At 35.8% G+C, this 27884-nt stretch overlaps 1 protein-coding gene across 2 annotated transcripts in view; it reads right to left on the reverse strand.

Moving 5' to 3' along the window:
* MDGA2 (MAM domain containing glycosylphosphatidylinositol anchor 2) overlaps positions 1-27884 on the reverse strand; it is an 878646-nt gene that overhangs the window by 492526 nt on the left and 358236 nt on the right. For both annotated transcript variants that reach the window (XR_006818839.1, XM_046010033.1), the window contains exon 2: positions 27423-27562. Coding sequence is in view for 1 of the 2 variants with exons in the window: in XM_046010033.1 (XP_045865989.1) it covers positions 27423-27562 (140 nt within the window). In the remaining variant the exon portion in view is untranslated. The remainder of the gene's footprint in view (positions 1-27422; positions 27563-27884) is intronic.

Here is a 27884-nt window from a genome sequence, read left to right on the forward strand (position 1 = left end):
CCAAAATCAAATTTTAGAACATTTTTGTCCCTCTAAAAGAAACCCAGTAGCCACTGGCTGACACTCGTCTTCTTCCCCTGCACCACCGCCTTCCACTCCCATCCCACCATCCCTGAGCATCTCACTAATTTGCCTTCAGTCTCTATGGATTTGCTATTGCATATAAATAGAAGTATATAGTATGTGGTCTTTTGTGACTGAGTTCTCTACTTCCCATGGTGTTTTTAAGGTTCATCCTGTTGTAGCATGGAGTATTTTATTCCTATTTTATTGCTGAATAAACTTCCATTGTATGAATATACTGTATTTTCTTTAAACATTCATCTGTTAAGGAAATTTGGGGTGTTTCCATTTTGGGGATGTTACAAGTAATGCTTTAAGAACATCTGTGTCAGCGCGCCTAGGTGGCACAGTCAGCTTAGTGGTGTGCTCTTGATCTCAGGGTCCTGGGATCGAGCCCCAGGTGGGATCATGACCTGAGCCAAAACCAAGAGTCAGACCCTTAACTGACTGAGCGCCCAGGTGCCCCTAGCACCTGTATATACTCTGTATACAAGTTCCTATTCAGGCATATGATTTGTAAAAATTTTCTCCCACTCTGTGTGTGATTATTGCACTTTCTTGATCTTATTTGCAACACAGATGTTTCTAATTTTGATGTTGTCCCATTTATCTGTTTTGTTGTTGTTGTTCTTGCCTGTGCTTTTGGTGTCATAGCTAAGAAGACATCTGAGATTAGGCCTTGCACGATGAGTAAGAAAGAACCAAATTAAGAACAGTAGAAGCTCATTCCAGGCGAAGGTAACAGGACAAACATTGGCACGGAAGCAGGATACACTGTGAAATCCTCTTCCACGTGTGTAGAGCAAGGGAGACTCCCGCAGAGCCGTACCTAGCAACTTGGCTGCAGAATCCTAGCAATTTTAGGATGGACAGTGTACTTGCCAGAAGGGTATTATTGACATTACCCTATTGCTAGCTGCAGGTTAAGCTCAATTAAAGGAGTACATGTGCTGAAAGGAGATCCACATAATGTAAACATTTGAAAAATATCTCTATTCCTTCAAATAATTAAAAGATTTGTGTCCTCTAATTTGGAGGCTCTGAAGCAAAGTCCAGTTTACATATCCTAGTTTTCATTCTGGATTCTACACTGTATCCGAGAGACTGATAAGTATACCTTAAGAGCTTTTAAAAAATATTATCATTATATTTAAAAAATGATAGGTAAGAAAAGACACCTGTTCTTCCTTGGAACCCACTATTTATTTGTACTCCTCTCACAGCTTTAATCACGCTCCTCCTTATCCTAACCTCTGTTTAGAGTCTAAGCTCCTTGATATTCCCTAGCAGGTCTATTTTCCATTCTTTTATCTAACAAATATTTACCAGGTTTAGATCACTGTGTGCAGGGTACACAGTCAGACTGGAAGCCACAAGGGCCAGGAAAATGGAGTTAAAACTTACATGCAGAGCTCCCCTTCAGGGTTAGGGTGAAGACACCCACTAAATTGCCTTTGCCTAACATCATGGCTGGTATTGCTTCCTTCTCTTCCCCACCTTTGTTTACCCTTCTCTCCTATTACCACTTTCCTTTTTTTTTAATTTTATTTATTTATTTGACAGAAGGAGAGATCACAAGTAGGCAGAGAGGCAGGCAGAGAGAGAGAGAGGAAGGGAAGCAGGCTCCCTGCTGAGCAGAGAGCCCGATGTGGGGCTCGATCCCATGACCTGAGCCGAAGGCAGAGGCTTTAACACACTGAGCCACCCAGGTGCCCCTCCTATTACCACTTTCTTAACAAATCACTTACACACCAAACCTCACTTCAGGAATTCCTTTAAGGGAACCTGAACTAAGACCCTATGATAAAAGAAAAACAGTGAAAATGATATGCAATGAGGACACACAATGAACAAGATGGATTTATATTTTTCAAAGAAGCTAGACTTAGATAACTATTTGCACAGTGAGACCATCTTTATCACCTTACTTTGACTAGCTAGTAGTCAAAATACATGTGGGGTGAAAAATTATGAACAATTATAAAACACATTATACTCAACAACTAATTCCTATGCACTTGATTGGGCAATACTGATCAGAGAGGGATTCCAGAGAAGAAACCTATTTAACTTCAGAAAACAGGATTAATATTAATCTGTGGAAATTAAGTGTTGTCAATTATAGCAAAGTATATATATTACTTGGACCTAATCTTCCAGAACTATGACATGTTTCTTCAAGGCGAATGAGAGGAGCAAGAAACACAGTGGGAACTGGACGAAGATGAATTCAAAGCTTAAGAACGCTAAACTGCTCATGCACCATTCTTGAATGTTTTGGCACCAAGAATTAGATAGCCCTGAGCATACTGACGATCTTATCACCCCAGTTTTCTTGGAAACACTGATAACTGTAATACTCAACCTAAGTAATTTCTCTGTATTTGTCCTGCTGCTCTGTGAAAAAGTGAGAAGTTGCCCAGGATTGGCCCAAAGATGAAGTGAAGAGGACGAAAAAGAAGCAGGAGGATTGCAGGCAGTAGCTAGCAAAGGGGGACAGCAGAGATGAAGAAGGAACACTCAAAGCTATAGAAGGCGGTGAAGGATAGAGAAGGGAAAGAAAACCAGCTCAGGTTTAAAATCTACATAGCAAGAAGAATGAACTTGGAAAACCAGGGAAGTAGCTACAATAACAGGGAGTGAATTTAATATGCAAAATAATAGTAGTAACAATGAAATATGACTCTTGGAGGATATTTTGTTTCATCCGGCCAGAACTGACACTGTAAACCTGGCAGTCGTGTTAGGAAACACTGCCCCCTAGAGGTCCTTTGTGTACTCACAGAGACCACTTTCCCTCACAAATTGACATGAGCCTAGTGACAGACTCACTTGCCAAGCATCCTGAATCCCCAGTGAAATCTCAAACTGGGCCCCAAATTTTGGTCCAATCATCTAAAGAATGTACTAGGTACTGAACTTACTGAATGAGCCCATATTAGAATAATACTTTTTTTTTCTTTTTCTAATCCCCAGCAACTCCCTTAGGGACACTACCTGTTTTTAAGTTACAATAATAGTCAATATATGCATATGTACACAATTCAAAAGAAACAAGAAACAGATACAGTTAAAAATACTCTTTCCTGCATCCTATGCCTCTCAGCTCTCCTGCTTAAGATATAGTACATATTGTTTTAGTTTTGTCTTTCAGGGCTATTTCATGAATTTTTCAAACGAATGCTAGCACTGTTTTTCCACTCGTCCGAACATCCTCCTCCCCACAATCCATTTAACAATGTATCTTGGGACTGTTTGAAATCAAAACATATAGGAAGATCTTATTCTTTTTAATAACTGCATAGTATTCCATTGTATACTTGTTTGGTGTTATGGATTTATTTATCTAGGTCTCTACTATTGCACACTATAGTTGTTTCCACGTTTTTACTACTACAAAAATGTGGTAGTGTAAATTCTTGTTAGACATATATATGTAATATGTAACATCAGAAACACATGTGTTTTTCTGTAGACGAATGCACTGAAATGAGGTAACTGTCAAAATCTAGGTGTATTATTTTTAATTATACTTCCAAATTGGCCACAAATTTAATAATTTATGCTCTTACCAGCAATATAGGAGACTGTTCACTCCCTTACATAGTGCAGATACTGCATTATCAACTACATTTTATCTTTGTCAACAGATTTGAGTCTCTCTTTCCAATTTTCATCAACCTTTCTTTTTTTTAAAGAGTTTATTTATTTATTTGACAGATATCACAAGTAGGCAAAGAGGCAGACAGAGAGAGAGGGAGAAGCAGGCTCCCCACTGAGCAGAGAGCCCCATGTGGGGCTCGATCCCAGGACCCTGAGATCATGACCTGAGCTGAAGGCAGAGGCTTAACCCACTGAGCCACCCAGGTGCCCCTTTATTTTATTTTTTTAAAGATTCTTTTTGTCAGAGAGTGAGAGAGAGAGTACAAAAAGGGGAGTGGCAGGCAGAGGGAGAAGCAGGCTCCCCACTTAGCAAGGAGCCCCATGTAGGACTTGATCCCAGGGCCCTGGGATCACGACCTGAGCCGAAGGCAGATGCTTAATTGACTGAGCCACCTAGGCATCCCTTTATTATTCATTTATTTGCATAAAATGATAGTTTAATGAATTCATATAAGATAGGCAAAAAATAACCTTTGTCAGGCACTCTAGAAAGTTCTTCACATGCCCCTTCCCAATCCCAATCTCCTTCTCCCTAAAAGTAACTATCAACCTTTATGACAACGAATTACAAACTTATTATACCTCTGAGATAATACATTATATGTTAATTTAAAAATAATAAATAAAGCAAGGAAATCATTGCCCTATTTTCTTTTTAAAAGATATTTTCAGACATTCACCTATCTAGCTACCAAAAAAAAAAAAAGAGAAACCAAGTAAATTCTTGTGTATGACTTATAAAATACTGTATAATTCATTTTATGATAAATGTAACAGGAAGTTATGTTTAAAGTTATAATTTTTACTGAGATTAAAAATAACATTTTCTAAACAGGATATCGAAAAATATTTCTGGATTCACATATTTACTGCAGCATTGCTCACCAAAGCCAAGATAGGGAAATCCAAGTGTTTATCAACAGAAGAGCACCCATGTGTGTGTGTGTGTGTGTGTGTGATTCAGCCATGAGAAAGAAGGAAATCCTGCCATTTGGGACATCACAGATGAACCTTGAGGGCATTAAGCTAAGTGAGATAGACTAGACAAGGAAAGAAAGACAAAAACTTCATGGTATCACTAACACGAGGAATCTAAAAAACTCCCGGAAACAGACAGTGGTTTCCATATTGCAGGTAGAGGAACTGGGAAGATATTAGTAAAGGGTACAAACTTGCAACTAGACGATAAATAAGTTCTACAGATCTAATACACAGCATAGTGATTGTAGTCAACAATACTGTATTGTGTACTTCAGGGTTGCCAAGAAGCTAGATCTTTAGTATTCTCACCACAAAAAAATGATAATCATGTGATGTGATAAAGGTGTTGGCTAACACTGTGGATGAAATCATATTACAATATATAAATGTGTGAAATCAATATGCTCTATGTCTTAAGTATACACAATGTTATATGTCAATTATATCACAATTTAAAAAAATGTTCTAAATATTATCTGCTTTAAAATGTCTTCCAGGCTAAAACTCTGACTGCCAAGCTCTGAGTTACAAGACACCGCAGGCTCAGATCTGGTCACCTGTGTGCTAGAATGAATCTAATATTACTTTTTATGTTTATCATCATATCCTGGAAAATTTTAAACCTTCAATATAGTAAAGAGAATGATTTAATTAGTAGGTACCCATCATGCAGCTTCAACAAGCAGTAGTTGCCATTTAGCTTCTCCTATTCTTCCTCTCATTAAAAAAAAAAAAAAAAAAATCAGTAATCTTTATTTTTCTTAAAGTGTCTGAGCAAATTCCAGACCTTGGTTCATATCCTTTGTCAATACATCATATTATCTCTATCAGAGAGCACATTAAAAAATGTAACCATAATACCATTTATTACACCTTGTAATATTAACAAAAACTCCTTAAAATAATACAAAATAACCAGGTTGTACTCAGTATTCCCTGACTGACTCAAAACCTCATATTAAATATGTATTTTTTCAGTCAGAGTCTGAAAAAACTCTATCCATTGCATAAAAATGACATGACCTTTGGGTATCTCAATCTGTAACATTTCCTCCTCTCCCTCCACCCCGTATTGTCTACTAGAAGATCTGTCCTGTATATTTTCCTACATTATGTATTTAGGTGACTGCATCCTGGTGTCATTTAGCATTGTTCTCTAACCCTATGTTTTCTAGAAATTGCTAGTTAGTTCCAGAAGCTTCCTTATATATAGGTTCATTTGTAATTTATTTGGAAATGAGGCAAGAATAATTAATGCATCGCACCGTGTACTTCCTAGTGCTTCTCATCAAGAAACATACAATATCTGGTTGTCCTATTTTTGGTTAGGCTAAGACTGATCAGAGGATCCAGATGATGTCATACTGAGCCATCCACTTTAAATTTCCTCAATGTTATTTCACCTAATGATTTCAGTCATCATAAATGACTCCTGCCTACATCATTATTTTTTGAGGGGGTTGCAAATTTGAACTCTGTAATTTTTTTTAGCATGTATATACTGAAATTCATCTCTAAAGAAGACAGTGTCTTCAACAAGTATTTGTTTACTTTGAAATTCAGTTTGTATAGAAAAGCAAGATAAATTCTTAACTATTATCAATTTTAAAAAAAGGCATGTGTATCTCAGCAAATTCTAAATATGTTCATTAAGTTTTTGTTGGCTTAGTTGTTTCATTTTGTTGTTGCTTTATTTTAGCATGTTATTATTATATACTCAAAGATTTTTTTCCTTTGACATTAATACAATCATTCCAAGATTCATATTATTTCTTATTTGACCAGTCGAAGCCCTTTCCAGTTGAGTGTGTTCTTTGGAAGTGACCTCAGTCCTCTTTGATTGTTTCTTTTTTTTTTTTTTTTGTTTTTAATGGCTGGAATAAATACCTGAAGCTCACTTTACATACTCCCTGCCCCAGGACAGAAATTGACCATTTTTCCAAGGAGACCTGGTCCCATTTACTGGAAAACTCTATTTAGAGATAAAAATCCAGGTGCTTCTTTGTTACATTATTTCTAGAACTTGTCATTAGATTGATCCAGGAACTGCATACATTTTAAAAATGAAAAATAAATTATGAGTTCATACGGACATTGCCAACTAAAATTAAAATCCCAAAATTGGGGTTTCTAGGTGGCTCAGTGGGTTAAAGCCTCTGCTCAGGTCATGATCCCAGGGTCCTGGGATCAAGCCCTGCATCAGGCTCTCTGCTCAGCAGGGAGCAGAGCTTCCTCCTCTCTCTCTGCCTGCCTCTCTGCCTACTTGTGATCTCTGTCTGTCAAATAAATAAATAAAATCTTAAAAAAAAAAAAAAACCCAAAGTTTTCATTTAAATTGTCTGAGTCTATACTTACATATATCCTTAATTATATTGTATTAGTTTCCTATTGCTGCTATAACAAAATGGTATAAACTTGGAAGCTAAAAAACACACAAATTTATTATCTTACACCACTAAGAGGGAAAAAAAAAATGAGTTCCCAAAGCTGAATTTTTTTGAAGTTCCCAGAGGAGAATCTGGTGTTTTTGTGTTCCTTTTGTTTGTTTTGCTTGTTGCTTTGTCCAGCTTCCTGAAACTGCCTATGTCATTTAAATAGAGGCTACTTTCCTCCATCTTCAAAGCCAGCAGGATACATTTTCTCTTTTTTACTGACTGACTGCTTCTTTCTTTTAAGGACCTGTAGGATCATATGGAGCCCATCCAGATAATCCAGGGTGATCTCCCATCTCAAGACCCTTAACTTAATGACATCTGCAAAGTTCCCTTTGCCATATAAAGCGACATTGACAGGTTCCAGAAATTAGGACGTGGATATCCTTAGGAGCTATTATTCAGCATACTATAACTAAGATATAGATATATTTAATATTTAATATACATATTAAATAGATTCAAAGCAATTTTTTTAAAATAACAATAATATTATTACTAAAAGAACAACTACCAAATGCAGCTTAGTCTGTTTTTCAGTTCTCCCACCCTGCCTCCATTTAGGATACATCCCACTAAGATATATAACCAAAATACCAAATTTTAAAAACCACTTGATATAATTCTTGTGGGCTGATTCTATCAGCTTGATATGGACTCGAGTTAGTTTACTTCCATTTGTATTCAAATTTTAGGAATTTAAAAATAACTTATTTTGTTTGGAACTATGTAAATATGCATGGTTTTAATATCAAAAATATAAAATAACTAAAAAAATATATAAATTACTCATTGTGGCTTTGATTTGCATTTCCTTAATGATTAGTGATGTTGAGCTTCTTTTTATGTGTCTGTGGCCATCTGCATATCTTATTTGGAAAAATGTCTATTCATGTGTTCTTTCCATTTTTAATTAGATTATTATTATTTTAGTATTGAGTTGTATAAGTTCTTTATATATTTTGGATATTAACCCCTTACTTAATAGATCATTTGCAAATAAATATCCCATTCAGTGGTTTGTCATTTTGGAAGGAAATCATTGATGGTTTCCTTCACTGTCAACATCACACATAGAACATATATTAGAATATATATTAGCCTACTATTCAGTCATAAAAAGCAATGAGATCTTGCCATTTGCAACTACATGGATAGGTCTAGAGGGTAGAATACTAAGTGCAGTAAGTCAGTCAGAGAAAGAAAAATACCATATGATTTCACTCACTTGTGGAATTTAAGAAACAAAACAAATGAACAAAGGAAAAAAGAGACAAGCCAAAATAAATAGACTCTCGACTATAGAGAACAAACTGTGATTACCAGAGGGGAGGTGGATGGGGGGTGTTGAGTGAAATAGTTGAAGGGGATTAAGAGTATACTTATCATGATGAGCACTGAGTAATGTATAGAATGTTTAAATTATTGTATTGTAGACCTAAAATTAATACAACACTATGCATTAATTATAGTTGAATTAAATAAATAAGAATTTAAAAATAGGATAATTCAAAGATATATAGCTTAATCTCTACCCTTTCATTCCTGTTCTCTTCCATTTCCTAAAGGTAACAATCTTCATTAGTTTTTGTTATTTTTATTCTAAAAAATATCAAAAAACTTGTATAGACAAATAAATTCAGAGAGATGATAGATTGGTTGATAGCTAGATCTCAACCACAGAGATCATTCTGTTGTAATATATGGAGATCTTCCTTATTTCTTTCACAGATGTCCAGAGTTCCACTGAATGGATGGACTATATTTAATCTGATAGTGTGAAATTTGAGGTAAAGATTCAAATGCATTTTGTTTTAGAAAGATAGCATTTTGTGTCAAAATTACTCATGAAATAATATAACTTTCCTCTAATGGTCTGAAATACTGCCTTTATTTTCCATTGTTAGTATATGAGGTTCTTTTCCAGCATTTTATAATCTGCTTATCGGTCTGTCTATTCATGCAACAATACCATGTTATTTTATTTATTATTTTAATGTGGTATTTGTATGGTATTTTTTAAAATATTTTATTTATTTGACAGAGAGAAATCACAAGTAGGCAGAGAGGCAGGCAGAGAGAGAGGAGGAAGCAGGCTCCCCGCGGAGCAGAGAGCCCGAAGCGGGGCTCGATCCCAGGACCCTGAGATCATGACCCGAGCCGAAGGCAGAGGCCCCAACCCACTGAGCCACCCAGGTGCCCCGGTATTTGTATGGTATTTAATCATTACTATTTACATGTTTTTAAAAAGTGGTAGGGTAAATTTTCCCAAGTTAACTTTCTTTTTTAGAAATTTTAGCTATTTTTGCTTTCTTATTTATTTCTGCACACATTTTAGAATAAACCTGCCTATTTAAACAAACAAACAAACAAACCCTGTTGATGTTTTTATTGAGATCATAATAAATGTATCAGAGAATAGGTTCTTGAGGCAACATCAATGGAGACCACCAAAAAAAAAAAAAAAAAAAACCTGTGTTTCAGCTGGAAAAGAAGGCATAGGTGTCAAACACAGTAGTAGCTTCAGGGAGCAACATGCTCTCTGTGTAGTATTGGTAATATCAGCAGTAATGACATTAGCATCTACATTGGTGCCTAACATTTGCTAGGCATTATGCTGAAATCTCTTACACACATTATGTAATTTAATCCTCATATAAACCTTTTAAGAGGCAAAGTAAACACTAGAACCTAAATCTATCTTTCCTTACAGCCTCTAATGAACCACTACATTCTGAAATGTCCAAGGAAGTAAGTCTGAAACAATCTATTAAGCATCATCCTGCATTAACCATGTTCTGGAAGAGAACTGCCTCCAAAGGACCGCTGAGTGTACTCAGCAGGAGGACCTCTGTGAAAGTGCTGATCTCTAACAGTGGAAGAACTGTCCCGACTGCTGGAGAACAGCCTGTCCGTGGAAATGAAACAATGCAGTCAGTGACTACACTGTGACTCTTAGAAAGTAAATAAATATCTAAGACCCACATTCACCTGGAGTCAAGGGATATTCTGGTAACAAATATGAGCATCTCTGGGGATATTCTCGAATGCATCACTATATAAATCCACTAAATGTACATCCACTAAATGACCTTCAACTTTAACATGCATCAGAATCATTCAAAGACTTATTAAAATGCATATCTCTGAGACAGCTGGTTGGCTCAGTCAGTTAAGCATCTGCCTTCAGTTCAGGATCAAGTCCCGCAGTGGGCTTCTTGATCAGCAGGGAGCCTGCTTCTCCCTCCGCCTGCCGCTGCCCCTGCTTGTATGCGTTCTCTCTCTCTCTCTCTGGCAAATGAAGAAATAAAATCTTTAAAAAATAAAATATAACATAAAATAAAATATATATTGCTGTGCCCCACTGCTAGAGTTTCTGATTCAGTAAATCTGGGTTGGGGCCCAAGAATTTGTATTTATAACAAGTTCCCAGGCAATGTTGATACACTTGCTTCATGGACCACAATTTAAGTTGGATGGGCCATGCCTATAATGAGTACCAATAATAAAATGTCATCAAAGTAATGATCAAGTAAGATCATTTTCAGGCCACCAGGCTGTAAAGTGTGTAGTTCCTGAAAAGGGGAGAAATCGGTACAAATACTTCAAAAACACTGACAAGTAGAAAGGAGTACAAAGTTAGCGGTTTGGGAGCCACCTAGTAATCTAGCCCCTGTCCCCAACAATCTGAGGGGCCTGAGCTTAGTCACTCAACTTCTCTAGCCTCAGCCTGCATATGTGTGAGGAACTGCAGAAGAAAGGATAAGCTGTACTCAAAGTTTCATCAGAGTTTTCGGATTCTAATAAAATATAGTAAGGTGCACCCATTCTAAAGAAATTAGAAATATAGGAATTAAGACTGCCCTTGGGGAATGCAATTTTAATTAATTAACCACAGCTATTCAGAATAGAGATGTGCAAAGTCAGCATAATGAAGACAAATTGTTAACACATCTCTGGGAATTGACTATAATGTGACTGAATGTATTAATATTAATAAACCTAAAGAAAGAATGTGCCAATCAAAACAGGAATTGGTCAGCCTTGGGAATGGAAAAATAAGCTTTCAGGAGAACAAACTGGCAAGTAGTATCTATTCGGGAACTGTCCAAAAAGGGGAATCTTTACTATTGGACTCAAACCTTAGGAGTATCTCCTCCAGTAATAGATTTGATGGCCTTCAGCACCTCAGTTGAATGTCCTTGCTCACCAACATGATTTTTATTTGGCTTCTTCATTGGTTTTCCTACTGGGAGAGTGAACCTGGTAGACGAGAGCAATGTCCAATCAATTTGCCATTGTAAGTCTAAAAATGGGCACTGTGATAGTAATTTAGCTATCTGTAGCTTACCTACACTGATTTATAAGTGGGCCAATCTGCTAGGACCTGCAATTGCATTTCTCATTAGAAATGTCTAACCCAATTTTTGCATTGTTTGTACATGTATGAGTCTTTATGAGCTTAGAAAATGCAAAGTCATCCCTAATCTGCTTTCATTATACTAACACAACCAGGCTTATGAACCTGCAAAATGAGTATTGGAACCTGAATGGCCTTATTTACCAAGGCAAAAATGTGTCTCTTCAGATGACTACCTAGAAAGCAAGCCAAAATTCCCCAGGTGGTATTCTCTGCACTGTTGTGAGGGTTGGCTGTGGTCAGTTTGCCCATAAAATCATGTTTTAAATTTTTAAACCTTCATCTGCTCTGCTCTGTATCATTGGGAGGGACTAAACACTTGCAGACTATGTTTCCCAGACTCTCACTGGTTTAGCTAATGGCTTGGGAGAGGCATGAGACTCAATAACAGAAGAAAAAGGAAAGCCAAGTATGTCTCTCTCTTCTCAGTCTCTTCTATCCCCAGTGTAACTCATTACCTACATTAAATTTCTTCAGTTCTCAACTCAGAATTTTAAATAATCAGAATGGGTTTTGTTTCCCTTGTCCAAACCTAAGTGATCACCATTTGACATAAGAACCCAGTAGTAGGGCGCCTGGGTGGCTCAGTGGTTTAAGCCGCTGCCTTCGGCTCAGGTCATGATCTCAGGGTCCTGGGATCGAGTCCCGCATCGGGCTCTCTGCTCGGCAGGGAGCCTGCTTCCCTCTCACTCTCTCTGCCTGCCTCTCTGCCTACTTGTATCTCTCTCTGTCAAATAAATAAATAAAATCTTAACAAAAAAAAAAAAAAGAACCCAGTAGTAACTATAACCATCTGCTCAAGAAGTAATAGGTGTGTGTTCATGGACACACGCAAACATACATACACACAGATCCACTTATAAAATCACATAAGTCAGGGGCACCTGGGTGACTCAGTCATTAAACGTCTGCCTTTGGTTTGGGTCATGATCCCAGAGTTCTGGGATCGAGCGCCACATCAGGCTCCTGCTTGACAGGAAGCCTGCTCCTCTCTCTCCCACTCCCTCGACTTGTGTTCCCTCTCTCGCTGTGTCTCTCTCTGTCAAATAAATAAATAAAAATTTCTAAAAATAAATAAATAAATACTATCATATAAATCAATAAAAATTCTGGTTTGTAATTTTTGGCAAATTATACCAGACAACCACACTAAGTAGTCATAAACGAAGTGTGTGACTCATGGTGACTGTCAATGAACAGTCAGAGGGAATCAAAATCTCAAGTAGACAAATGGTTGTGGAGGCAGACTTAGATTATGTCTATGTCTAATAACAAACTAAATATCTGTTTACAGTTTAATCTGTAAACATCATATCCTTAGCTGGTTTAGAATGCTTAGCAATATTCAGACTGATAAACAAGATGTTAGAGAAGATATGATCACAATATTTACCACTTTGGTTAACTAACATATTGGCCAAGGAACTTACCTGGTTTCCAGGAAGGGGATCCAAAGGTATATGAGAAAAAATATCTCTAGATCACCCATCTTAATTCATGCACCCAAACTCCCTGTGCTTATGAAGTAAATAACTCAACCCTTGGGTATTCTGTTTAGACTCCAGTGAACAACAGAAGCTATATTCCTTCAAAAGCTTCTGGGGTGCCTGGGTGGCTCAGTTGGTTAAGCATCTTACTCTTGATTTCGGCTCAGGCCATGATCTTAGGGTCATGAGATGGAGCCTCATATTGGGCTCCATGCTGGGTATGGAGCCTGCTTGCTTATTTTCTCCTTCCCGCTCTCCTTCTGTGCCCCCCAACACGCAAAAAGCTTCTAGCAAAATTAACGAGGACTAGTTGGAAAAGCAAAGTTGAACATGTCTTAGCATACACCTTTTCAAACTCTTCTACTTTCTATTGATACTGATTTTTCCCTTTTCTGATAAAAACCAGGATCCATCATCTCTATTTTATTTAAACATAGGGTTTCAACTCTGTAGCTTGGTTTTAAGAAATGAATTCCAAGCAATGAATTACCAGGCTTTTGTCTGATACTTTGTGAATATGCTCCAGTCATGTGAGATCCCAATGTTGCACTATAACATCTGTAATTAAACATGCACACCATTGTCAAAAGTGGCATGGAGTGTTTAAACTTAGAATCTTCTCTGACTGAAGGGCTTTAATAGCTTCATATTATTGAGTCCCATTTCCCAAGTGTCTTTAAATCCTTGCTTAATAGCGAAGTAAGAACACACATTAAGTCTTCGAGACCACCAAGGGAGTGTTTAATGCATCCCTGCAGGCATTGAGGTATATGGCTTCCAACGGTGTCTATGCAAGTTAATCTGAAGGCTTCCTTAAATGACTAATTCTAAGAGGTAAAAGGCATAGGCACAGGAAAACACAACTTCATATTTTTTAAAGAGAAGAGAATTAATTAAAATATTGAACAATTAGCCTAAAGTGATAATGCCTGCCACATTCACTCATTCGATAAATAATTGAGATCCTTTATGCGTAAAGCTTTTATGTTTATTGTCCCATACATTTTACTCTCCACAAGAGGACATTTTTAGGGATTGTAAGAGGATGATACTAATAAGTGTATCAGCACAATAGCCATAAAGTGACAGCATCCCAGGAAAATCACAACATATGTTCACTCTAAGGTGATAGAAAATGGGAATGCAAGACCCATTCGTTCATTTCCAGGAGTCCACTAAGTGATACAGGAAGCAGAAAAACAATATGATTATTCTATTTTATTATTTCTATCATCCTTATCATTATTCAAGATTTTTTAAATTCTTCCCTTCCATTATTTTATTTGAAATAGCAAGAAGCTTACTATATCATTACTACTACTGTCATCATTTTATCCATGACGAAAATAAATGAAAGAGGGGTTAACTATTACTTCCATTCACAGGGCTAGGAAGTGGAGAAAGTGGCATTCAAAACCATGCAGTTTTGAGTTCAGAGCCTAAAATCTCACTCAATCCCAAAGCAGCATCCTGTGCTGCATTCATCATGGTAAGAAATGGCCGGTTATCCTTGGACCACATAGAAATGACATTTAAGCTAGCCTCTTTGACCAAGTGAGCGTTTCAGGAAGAGGTGACAAACAAGTCATTTATTCTATTAGTCAAAAGGTAGGGGTGCAGACAAGTAGAAGGAACAACAAATATAAAATCTGTAGGCAAAGCCTACAACTTTGCGATTAATGGTACACAGCAGTCATCATATATGATAATGTGCCCTTTAAAGGCAACCCCAGAACATGCCCAGTGATGGTAGGAGCTATCTAATTTAAACGAACAGGGCCTATATCTTATGAATTGAATCATTTGCCCCCAAAAAGATATGTCGAAGTCTTAATACCCAGTAACCCAGAAAGTGACCTTATTTGTGAACAGGGTTGTTGAAGATGTAATTACTTAAGATGAGGTCATACTGGAGTGGATGGGCTTGTAATCCAATATGACTAGTGTCTTTACTCAAAGACAAGGACACACACACATACACATACACGATGACAGAGGCAGAGACTGGAATGATGCAGGTGAAAGCCAAGAACACTAAGGACCGGCAGCCACCACCCAAAGCTAGAAGCAAGGAAGGATTCTGTGCAGAATCGCAGAGGGAGTATGGCCTGGATGACACTTCACTTTTAGAATTCTAGAATTTTAGAATTCTTCAAACTGTAAGAGAATAAATTTTTGTGGTCTTAAGCCACCAGTTTGTGGTACTTTGTTTGGCAGCTCTAGAAAACTAGTAAGATGCACAATCATGAAATTCAGACACTTGTACAATTTTGCAGTTAGGGATCCTTTAGGCTAAACTTAGACATTAGCTGATGTAGAATTTATATATCTCATAAAATGTGTTCACATGTGTTTTATACAATAACCCATGTTGTGCTCCTGTGCTGTTTCAGAAAACTCCTTCCAAAATGACTGGCTATAATCTACCTTCCTGATGGCACTGTATTCAAAATGGTCAGTTGTTCTAATTATACATGATATCAATGCAAATGATCACTATGCTGCTGACCTGGATGCCTAAAAGTTAATCTTAAAAACCACAGACACCCAACAGAAATGACACTAATTAACTAAGGATTTTGCTCTGCTCAAGCTTATCCAACATCATTTAATGATTTCTGCCGAAGGCAAGTAAGAAAACAAGAAGGTGCCAGGTAGTACAGGATAATGTCTCCTCATGTACCATGAGAAGCACAAAAAGGAAGAAATCAATGTTTGCTGATGGAAAAAGATAAAACTGTCAGAAAAATAAATGTTATTTTTAGGTTTTTGTTAAGACTTTGGCACTCAGAGAAAAATCAAAATAAAAGATTAATAATTCCTAAAAAAAAGAACTGATTGAGTCATTCCTAATAACTGTTTTCTCATTTTTCAGTCCTGGAAATACTCACATTGTACAAGCACTTTCCCTGCGTAGTTTAAGTTAACTTTTTTCAGATCACAGAAAGGTTTTTATTCCTTATTGATTTTTTGGAGGCGCCTCTGAGCATTTCAGGGAAAGGCAGTGATAAGCCTAATTCAGAACAAATATGTCATGTTTACAACCAGCACTGATATAGACTATTAATTACCGCTGATAGGATATTCTTTAGCATGGAATAGATGGGGGTAGTGGGGCTTTCTATTATTGTACTGAAATTATTAAATTTAAATTTGAAACCTCAATGTATTAAAATCAATTTAAGGAATGATCCATTAGATTGGAGTTTGAAAATTTAGGTAAATCCAATTCTCTTAATGGGTATCTTTATGTCCTAGCCATAAATGCAGAGAATAAATTTCACTCAGTAGGATTACAAGCAGACAACTGCTATATGTATTGACATGATGCCTTTTGAAAGTGGTAGGTGTGTATATAACTATAAATGGCCATTTACATCAGTTGAACATGCCCAAACGACTCATAATTTGTAAATTTATCTTTGTTCATATATGTAAGTACATATATATAGTAAGTGTGTGTATGGATATATATGTATATATCCAAAGTCACAGCACATATATAATATAGACTCAAAAATAGATCAATTAATTTGACTGTCATTCCACTATGAAAAAAAATTCACTTCGGATTATGTTAAGGTTTGTGAATTTAGATTTGTTGACACTCCATAACTACTAGGAAAAAAGATTTTAAAATCTGACGGGAAAAAAAAAAAAACTATTGTGGGATCTCAAACATTTGGCGATCACCCTAGTTAAATAAGACATACCTGAAAACATGCCAATAGGAGTATTATGCTAATAATAAAAAATACAAAATCCAGTTCATCAATGTCCATGTAAGTATTCAAAATTTCTACAGTAAAAGAACTGCAACTGTTTACCTTAAAATGACACATTTCAACTATAAACAACACAACCAACAGATTCTCAACTATATCTTAATAGGCCGTATTGATTTCCAACTATCTCCTGAAAATGCCCTGATAATTTTAAAGTATTTATTTTATGTCAACTATCATAATAAAATAATGGTTATGATCTTAGCACTCCTATTTATAATACTTTTCATTAAAATACGTAGATTTCAAAAAGAAGATATCAAATTTCAGACTTTTTTTAATAAAGATTTTATTTATTTGACACATAGAAAGAAAGAGAACACAAGCAGGGGGGAGCTGCGGGCAGAAGGAGAGGGAGAAGCAAGCTCCCCACTGAGCAGAGAGCCGGACTACTGGACTACGTGGGGCTCAATCCCAGGACCCCGGGATCATGACCTGAAGCAAAGTCAGATGTTTAACCAACTAAGCCACCCAAGTGCCCATAATTTCAGACTCCCACATGATTGTATAACTACAATTTTGACTCTGTTTTGAGATCCATTTTCTGACCTGAGGATCAAATTTTGACCATGAGAGGTAAAGCTGTCATAAACAAACAAATCCTCAGTCTGTGTGTATAGTCAATCACCATCACATGAAATTCCTTGTGCATGGACTTGCAAACTTTCACTGCTTAGATTTAATTCAAGTACAAGATGTATTTTATAAAAGTTTAGGAGAATAAATTATGAATATACAGTCTATACCCATGCTAATTATGTTAATAAGTATCTTAAGAAATAAAATTTGATTGAACATCATACCTTTGCTAATGACTTGTGACTTTCTCTTACAAGTCTTCAGGAAAGGTAGAAGTATAAGAATTTTGATTCACAATTAAGCAACACAAGGTCAGCAGCAAGGATTAAGAATCTAGGTTAAATGTGTAAATGTATTCCTCATTAGGTTTGAGTCCAAGAAATGGATACTGTCTTACAGAACTGCCCTGGGGAAAGCAAGCCTAAGATAATAGATTACAAGTAGATAGTTTGTTTTTGCAATTAATCCTGGGGAAACAGAGTAGGGAACTGTGAAGTGTGTTATAGAGAAGGAAGAAAAAAGACATACAACGAACTGTTGATGTGCTAGCCTTTGCTGAGAGTGACTGGGGCTCCATTCTACTGGGACTCTCGGAGGAATCACGCAGAATGTGTTACAGAACGGCCTGACCAAGGGGTCACATATCAACTGGATCCTACTCTCTAGTGACTGAAGAACGAGTTTTCAAACAGCAGTCAGTACTCTGCTGTAGAAAGTTTTGTCCTGTTCCAAAATCTAAAGTTGTGTGCTGTGACCCTCTTCTTAGGACTTAAGAATCCACACAGCATCCTCATCCAACACCAAATCGCTACCATTGTAGGATTGCTTGAGCCACAAAGCAGTTTACACTAGAACGTGGACTTGCTGCAGAGCCCTCTCTTGTTCTGACACTGATAATTTTTAAAGGCATGCAATAAAGTCACTTGGAACAATATTTCCAAATGTAATGCATGTAACCTCTAAAATCCAAAAAAAAAAAAAAAAAAAAAGAAAGAAAGAAAGAAAAAAGAAAAAAAAGGTCCACCATATATGGGGCCTCTTTCTTAGAGGTATGGCTGTGAGAAGCAAGAACTTTTTTATAATCTTAAAAGGAATGATCCCAGCACGCCTCATTGGGCTCCAAAAAATCTCTACCTATTTGACAGACTAGTAACATCTGGAATACTTTCTCACTCTCTGGCATGTTTCTATCTTACTAGGGCATCCAAAGTACTTGTGACTTCCTTTTCAGAAGGTCAAAATGACATGATGTAATCAATATAATGTTTTGTAGATTACTGAGACAATCAAGTTCCCTGTGCACTGTAACGTTACAGAGAGTGAGAAAGTTAATTTGACCAGGGCAGAATAGTACATGTGAACTGCTGTCCATCCCCCATAAAAGCAAACTTTAAAAATCTTCTGGATGAGAACTGAAAAGCATCCGTTTGTCAGATGACTAGCTGCTTACCAGCGAATCTGCTCCAATGAAGATACACCTGACACAGAAGGAGCATTGATTTGACTGTTTACCATGGTCTAGCATCATCTGCCTTACTCCACCTGGCTTTTTAGGTATCTTATACGTGAAAGAAATTGGAACACAATAGAGATTACCACTCCTTCGGTGTCAAAGTTTGGATGGTCGTACCTAACCTCTGAAATTTCTTCTGGAATGGAGTACTACTTCTGATTTAATATCTTGGTTTGGGAAGGACAATTTTACAGGATTTCACTGGGTCCTTCCTACCATATTGACTGTGACTTACTCCACGCATCAGATAACCAATGTGGGGATCCTGCCCATTATTAAAGATGTCCCTTCCAAATATGCATTTGGGAGTCTGGAGAAGTAATCATAAACCCACTTCTCTGGGCCAGGACTCTGTTTATCATCTAGCTGCTTAAGCCTCCACTCTATGTTAGTATTACAGATCCATTGATTTCAGTGCCAATTGAATCCCCGTTCTCTTGAAAATCCCTCAAAAAGTCTTGGTATTTCTCTTTCTTCAATGTAAATTACTATGACAAATGGCCACAGATCCCTTTGGAGATAGATACTATTTTTGGTGTAAGCTTGTAGTGATATTGGTAGATCTTTCCTCAAAGAAACCTGGCTTCCTTTTCAAACAATGAGTGTTTGCTCTGTGAATTAGCTTAGATTTGAAAACCAAATGAGTGATTGTGAATTTTTACTATAGCAGAAAATGTCAACTTGCCTCTTACCTCCTTTTTCTATTAATATGAGTCAAGTACCACTCTAGTCAGCTACCCGTTTGACTGTGAAAGCCACCATAATCTATCATCCATCACAAAGCCCTGCAGATAAAGGCTTTGAGATATATATATAGATAGATAGATATATAGATATAGATATATAGATATATATACATACATAAACATATGTGTGTATATGCATATATATACATACATACATATATATATATACAGATAAAGTAGCTGGTTGCTACTCCAACCTTGCTGCTCATTACACTATTTATGTCTACACTAAGTCTGTTGGTGAAGTGTTACCACCCAATCTCTGCCATTTTAGAATCCTATCATCCTGCTGATTTTAGAGATCCTGCTTCTATGGCAGCATCTTCTACTGATCTCCCAAGGACAGTCACCCCTGAGCTTCTCTAAGATGCCAGCACCCATCTAATCAGATAACAAGAGTATTCCCTTGGGAACTCTCTAAAAACAAGTATCATATAGTAAATCTGTGCTAACATTCCCACCTTCTCAAGCTTTCATTAAATACATTAACATTTTTTGAGTCCTTATCTGGAATATATGGTAAATGTTTCTTATACGCATAAAGACTGTCCATGGAATTAAACAAAAATGAACTCTGAGATAACTGTAGACAAATTCAGATCACTTAAGGAGCAAACAATGACTCTCTGTTTGTAATGTAATCCTCATGTAATGAGGATTTTCATTAAATTTTTCCATTAGATTTTTTAAAAAAATTCTTTGGTTAATGATAATATACTGGGAATAAAAAAGTATAAGCCATTTTGGAAAGTGTTCAACCAAAAAAGACTTCCCACGTTTTGTATAAAAATCAATGGAAACAAAACTACTCGAAGGTATGACTTCAAACATCAGAAAAACTGTAAGCGCTTCCTCCTAAATGAGCCATGGTGAGTACATTTACCCATGTAACCATGAACTTAAAGAAGATACAGATCTCCAGGAGAAAAGAGTAGGTCTGTGCATGTGTGTGTGGGAGGACAGACTGTGAAGTAGTTACTGACATGGAATTTGTGATTAAAGTATGTTTGAATACAATAAATACTAAGGCCTTTCCCACAACCTATCCAAAGATTCATTGAAAAAATATTAGTTGTTTTGTTTGGAGAGTCTCTTACATGATGTAGCAGACAGATCCAATCTAGATAGATTTACCATAGATGAAAAAAGTACACTGCCAATCCCATCTTGTTTCATTTTGGGAGGGAGACAAACCATAAATGACTCTTAATCTCACAAAACAAACTGGGGGTTGCTGGGGGGAGGTGGGATTGGGAGAGGGGGAAGGGGCTATGGACATTGGGGAGGGTAAGTGCTATCGTGAGTGCTGTGAAGTGTGTAAACCTGGCGATTCACAGACCTGTACCCCTGGGGATAAAAATACATTATATGTTTATTAAAAAAAAAAAAAATTTGGAAGGGGAGGCGAACCATAAGAGACTATGGACTCTGAAAAACAACCTGAGGGTTTTGAAGGGTCAGGGGTGGGAGGTTGGGGGAACAGGTGGTGGGTAATGGGGCGGGCACGTTTTGCATGGAGCACTGGGTGTTGTGCAAAAACAATGAATACTGTTACGCTGAAAAAAATAAATAAAATGGAAAAAAATATGCTATTTAAAAGAGAAGAAGCAACATACAAAGACAAAAAAAAAAGTACACTGTATTGAATTCTATAAACCATGAAAAGGAATAGATGTAATATTTGATGATCTCTGTTTAGATAATTGATTCTAATTCTGCCCGTTAATTTGGACATAAATCAAAAATCAAATACATCAGTTTTTCATGTACATGCATTAATATTATTATAAGAAATTTAACAGACTCAGAAAAAAATATATGGAAATATGAACCAAGATGTACAAAATATTTTCAAAGGACAACACACAGATAGTGGTAATGGTTTCAAACTGAAAAACCTGTTAGGAAGGTTTGCTAGGATTTTCATTATGGTAAGTTTATCACTTTAAAATCCGCATACAAAATTAACAAGGATAAAAACATCAATAACTCAGCAACAGGCTTGGCAGTCAAGAATACATTTACATAGCAATCAAATGACTGATATGATCCCATTTTAAAATTGAGAAATGGTCTTATCCCTTTTTTTTTAATTTAAAAAACAAACAATCCCTAAGGATGAGCTGTAATAAACTACAGGCAATTTTAATGTTTCTTAGGGTAGTATTTTGGATATACATAATTATTTTTAAAGAATGGTTTTCAAAAATATTTTAGTGATGAAAAATAATATTCAAAAGAAATCTCATCTAGAAAGCCAGCATATAAAACACATAAACGTAGAGCTATTTTGGTTTGATGCACATTTTCATCTTTGCTTCGTTTTGTCTTTGAAAACAGAAAGAAAGCCTCCCAAATATGCATACCCATGTTTGTTATTAAAACAAATTCAAAACCCTTTACATTATACTGATTACAACAGAACTGTCTTCCTGTTTGAGAAGTTTGAAATATTCAAAGTGTCCTACTGAGAAGTCCTTTGGAAAAGTTTCCCACATGGGAAGTTGACCACATGGTTTCATGGCAAGAGAAATGCATTGTAATTAAAATTTCAACATTTATTTAGGTGGGGGACCTGAAAAGCTCATTTCAACATCAAAGAAAGGGAAACATGTTTGAGGCCAACCAAAGAAACATGAAAAACAACAAAGGAGTGACTTGCTTTCCTATATAGCAAAGCCTAAAGTAAAGCTACAGAAATTAAAATAGTATGGCATGGTATAAGAAGGGGTAACTAGAATGATAGAGTAAAATAAAGCAGTTTTGTTCATGATAAAGATAGCACTTTAAGAACTTTTAAAAATGCTTTAATGTTTAACATTAAACATTATATAATGTTAAAATGTTTTTAAAAGTTCTCATCACAAGAAAAATTTTTATAACCATACATTAATTAGACCATATGTTAACCATATGTTAATTAGACTTAACTGTGGTGATCATTTCTCAATGTTTACAAATATAAAATCATTACATTTTACATGAAACCAATATAATGTTAATATATATGTTATAATGTTGATACAAGGTTAATGTAATGTTAATATAATAAATAAACAATATAATGTTAATATTATAATAATATGTTAATATAATGTTAACTAATATAATGTTACACCTGAAACTAATATAATGTTCTATGTCAATTGTACCTCAATTTTCTTTAAAAAGAGAAAAAAAAATTTAAAGCTGAAGGGTGGAATGTTAACTATCCTGTCTGGATTAGGACAGAGGGAAGAAGAAAGAGAGAGAACATTAGACTAATATTCACACTATGGGCAACATGTCTCCTAATGATTAAATCATCAACTATATAAGCAGCTATATAAGCTGTTATTTAAAAAGAAAGCATACAATGTACAATATACTGCTATAAAAGAGATCTACTAAACTAGGGACAAAATTCAGAAACCAAAGTTGAAAAGATTTAAATGATTCATCTTTTTAAAAACAAAAATCTCTGGATAGAAGTAACATAAACAATATTAAAAGACAAATGTGCCCTGGGAGATAAAATTTTCAATGTATTTTGCAGACACTGAAATTATTTTTATGGTGAATAAAAAGTCCCCACAGGTCAAGCGGCTAACCAATTAAAAAAAGAGAAGTAGATAAGAACAATCAATAGATGAGAAAGATGAAGAAATGATTGATACAGGTGTGGGAATATGTTCAAATTGACTAGTAATTAAGAAAATGAAAATTTAAACATCACTGGAGTATAATTTACTCTCTCACATCAAATCAGCAAAAATATTAAAGATTCACTTATGTTAAGGAAGCAAGAGTCACCTTTAACTGGCTAAATTCCATTTTGAAGAAGGAAACTATCCCACAACAATGTTGGCATACATGTAATAAAGATGTACATAAACACATACACATACACGTTCCTTAAATTATTATTTGTAACAGTAAAAAATCTATAAGTAATTCAATTTTGAATAAAATAGCAGCAATTACATGTGTCTAATCCACACATAGAGAGTACGATTCATCCTTTGTGAGGCCAATGCTCTAAGTCAGTGGTTCTCAAATTTTAGAGTACATCAGAATCATCAGAGGGCTTGTGACAGTGCAGATCCCTGGCCCCCACATAGGAAAGAGCTCCTGATGTCAAGGGCATAAGAACTTTCATTTCTAACCAGTTCTCTCCAGGGATCACCCACTGAGAACCACCAGTCTGGATCTATACTTGCTGATTTGGACACAGGGCCAAGTGAAAAATTCTAGTCACAGGATAATACTTTTCATTGTCTAATTTTAAAAAAATGAAAATAAAGCATTAACCTATATAATCATATTTATGGAAATGCACTAAAAAAGGACGGCAAGACAATACATCCAACTATTTAATGTAACCTCTGAGAGGCGGGTGGGAGAGAGACAGGGAACACTGAAGTTAAATATCTCATTGTTTAAAACATTTACAAGGGAACTATATCCACAATTCATTTGATACTGATGTGACAATATTGAGAGAGTAGAGAGGAAGGAAAGAAGGAATAGGAGAAGGGAGAAAGGGAAGGAGGGAAAAAGAAAAGAAGGAAGAGAAAGAGAGTAGGTAGCTGAATCCTGAAATTATGGGCATCTAGAGGTAATATTAGGTTGGTAGGTTTACCAACCAATCTTTACCTCCCTTCTTTCTTATCTCTCCATCTATCTTTTTAATAAATCCTCATTAAATAAAGTAGTCTGAACATAGTTCTAATCCTTGCAAGCTAAAAAAAAAAGGAATTAGCAAAGATGTAAAGTCTCTAAGGAGTATTAAAACACAAAAAGACTGAAATTTATTTAAATGCATCTAATTTAGACTATAAGCTAAGAACCATTTTTTTCAATCTACTTATTTTCATACTTACATATTCAACACTGGACCTTAGAGTCTTAGTATAAATTACTTAGAAATTATAAAAATCCAGCATATGTTTTATTATGTGTTGGCATAATGCTTATTACATGCCAAGTACATATATACATGTGTGTGTATATACATAATACATGTACCTATATATTTACAATATACATTTAACTCTCAAAAGGAGTCTATGATTTAGGCATAATGGTTACTGTCACCCCTTTTATATAGATAAGAAACCTGAGGTACAGAGAACAGAGAGGTTGAAGAACTTTCCCAAGGTCACTCCAGCAGGCGCCATGGATCCAGGGTTCTACCCAGGCAGTCTACGTCCCACGCCATGCTATGGAACACAGCATAGTACTGTTTTCTCCTTCATTTAGTTCCTTTGGGTACAACAGTACTCAGGCTATCACGCATTGCCAGATGATATATTTTTGAAGAAAATTTTTTTTTAAAATCTAGAAAATATGCTGCTTTTGAATACTTCTGGAAATGGAGACCTTAATGATTCTCGTTGCCAACAGAAAAGGCAACAGATTGAGAAATCTCCTGAAGAGTGCAGTGAGGAGCTTCTCCCTCCCCCTGCATTCCTAACTATCATCACATTCAAATTAGACAACACCGCAAGAAGGGCATTCCAGTTTCATCATCCCAGGCAAGACGAACCATCCTTAGGACCAGCTGCCACCAACATGCCCCTTAGTGTTTGGCTGGGATGCCAAGGCCCAGCTGTTCTGTCAGCTTTCTTTATACAGTTTATTGACAAAGAAGAGGCCCAGTTAATTTTTCAAACAGGCAATATAAACTGAAACTGATTCACCTGCAAATACCTGAATTACTTCTGGGAATGAAAAAATAACAATACTGAACTAAATTTTTCATAGAGTCAGAACACATTGAAATGGTTCCAGCCATGGAATTGCTTAGAAAAAATAAATAAATTAAGGTAATAATCTACTCCTTTGTTCCAGAACTTATTTTGGATTGGCCAGACATCAGAGATTACAGTCCAGATAGTGAATCATTACAGAGAAAATAAGAAATTCCTAGTATTAAGGGAACATAAAGATGGAGATGAGGGAGAGCAGAACAGCAGGGGTGACTTTTAAAAAAGATAAGAAGTTTTATTTTTAAGCAAAATTTGTAGTTTAGAAGGTGCTAAATTTGGCACATTCAGTACAGGAATAATGGAAGCATTAATGAGTTTTCTCCTGCCATAAACCACCTCTTATATGGCAGGTTGTGGGTTCTTTTAGGTTTGTATGGACACTCCTATTTTGACCCCAACTTTTTGATTCTGGAGTTTTTATTCTATGTATATCAATAAAAAAATTGGAATCAAATCATCACAACACTGAATTTTCTTTGAGATAATATTTTTGAGGTACTGCTATCATTTTTAATTATTTTCACTGGACTCCATTGCTTCCTATATAAATATTAAAATAAAAATCTTTACATATCAGTTTGTCTGTATCAAATTTTAATAACTATCATTTCTGTCTTTTTATGTTTATCTTTACAATCATTTTTTTTCCTACCAAGTCTAATCATAATGGGCCAAATTTTGTAGAACTCAATTTTATTAAGATGATTTTATTCATCAATCAATTTTAGTTAAAAGCAAATGTTATAATTTGCAATTTAAGCCACTGTGAGTTTTAAATTTTAATATTATTTTTAATAATTAATAATAACTATTTTTAACAACTATTTTTTCTAAGATTATTTTGCTAACAGCATTATCATTAAATTGTATTAAACATATTTTACCATTTTAGTTCTAGTCACGGTCCTATCTATCAACCTATTATTTCATTCTGTAAAGTTCACATGATTATTTTTATTTATTGCTCAGGTCAAAATGGTAAAGTTCAACATCTTTGAGTATTAAGAGGTAAGGATGGGAGGAGCAAAAGAGAAGATTAAAATGATGAGTTCATAAAATCTCCACATTGCTCTTTACTTTCTTCTATGTAGTGGTGTTAGCTGGATTTTCTTTTTCTTCCTGCAACACTAATACTTAAAACATGTAACTCTGCTACCAGATGAGACTTCTTTTCCATTGTAGTGTCTGTGTTGACTACCAGTGAATATTTTGAACAAGTCAGGTTAAATATATGACAATAAGAATTGGCAGTTAGTGACTAAGAAATCCTGAATATTCTGCATTGTATCAGAATTTAATTTTTTCATTATAAAAATCACATTTTATCACCGCCTAACTATATTACCTTCTGCCTAACCCTTTCTTTCATGCCTACAAACTTTTTTTCTGTTCATTATTCATAATTTTAATGTCTTTGAAGCTCTCAATTTCTGTTCCTGCTACTAAAATAGCTTATGAAAGCTGTAGCAGATGACCCTGAACAACAAAATGCATACACCTGCAAACATTTTTTTTTTTAAGTTTTCTATGGATATAATGACTAGGAGTAAGGAAAGTACATGTGACCTCGTGCTCCACATTCTTCAGAACAAATGCTTCCTCGGCTGCAATTATGTCATCATGAAATCATGCTCCACATTCTAAAATAAACTCATTGCCATATGAATTGTTATCTGACTGAGATATTTTTGTAGTTGTCTTTTAACAGCTTCCTTAGAAGTGTCTTCCAAATTTCTCACAATACCAAAACAAAAATTTCTTTCTTCCTTCATCTTATCTGAGTGAGTATGTCAAGCATGAATGTTCAGCAATCACCCTTATCCTGCATTGCACACACACAGTTACTTAAATTTCACTCACACATACACATACATTTACAGACACACACACAGAGGGTTTTTTGTTTTGTTTTGTTTTGTTTAGCTAAATATTCAAAATACACAGTTTTGACTTCCAAGAAAGATCAAAGATCTTTTTCCTCAATATCACGGTTCGGGACTCACCTGTGGACGTGGATGTCCTGTGACCAGACAGGTCAGTTCTAGGGTTTCTCCTTCCCTTATGGTGTAGACCCTTTCCGAGTAGCGCTCCTCCTCAATGTTACAGGCCAAGCCTGAATGCACAATGCGAACCGTTGGGGGAGCTGTTGAGTCAGGAAGAAGGGAGACAAGATACATTAAAAAAAAAAAAAATAAGTCAACTGTCCTCCCATGAATCATCCTGGTTGTAAGAGCAATTCTTATTAGACTTTAACACAGTCAGATCCATCAGTCTGAACACTTTGAGCAATCCCAAGGGATTAAAGATATTGATGGACAGAAAGCTTCAAATTTATCTAACAGTCACCAGATATTCTGAAAATGGCATAGGGGAGCAGGACGATGGGAGAACACTGGTGACTTAGGAAATCACCATCATTATAAGACTACATGATAAAATCTGACTGCTAAAATGTAAGAGGTCCC

Source organism: Meles meles, chromosome 6 (genome assembly GCF_922984935.1).
Source record: "Meles meles chromosome 6, mMelMel3.1 paternal haplotype, whole genome shotgun sequence".
NCBI lineage: Eukaryota > Metazoa > Chordata > Mammalia > Carnivora > Mustelidae > Meles > Meles meles.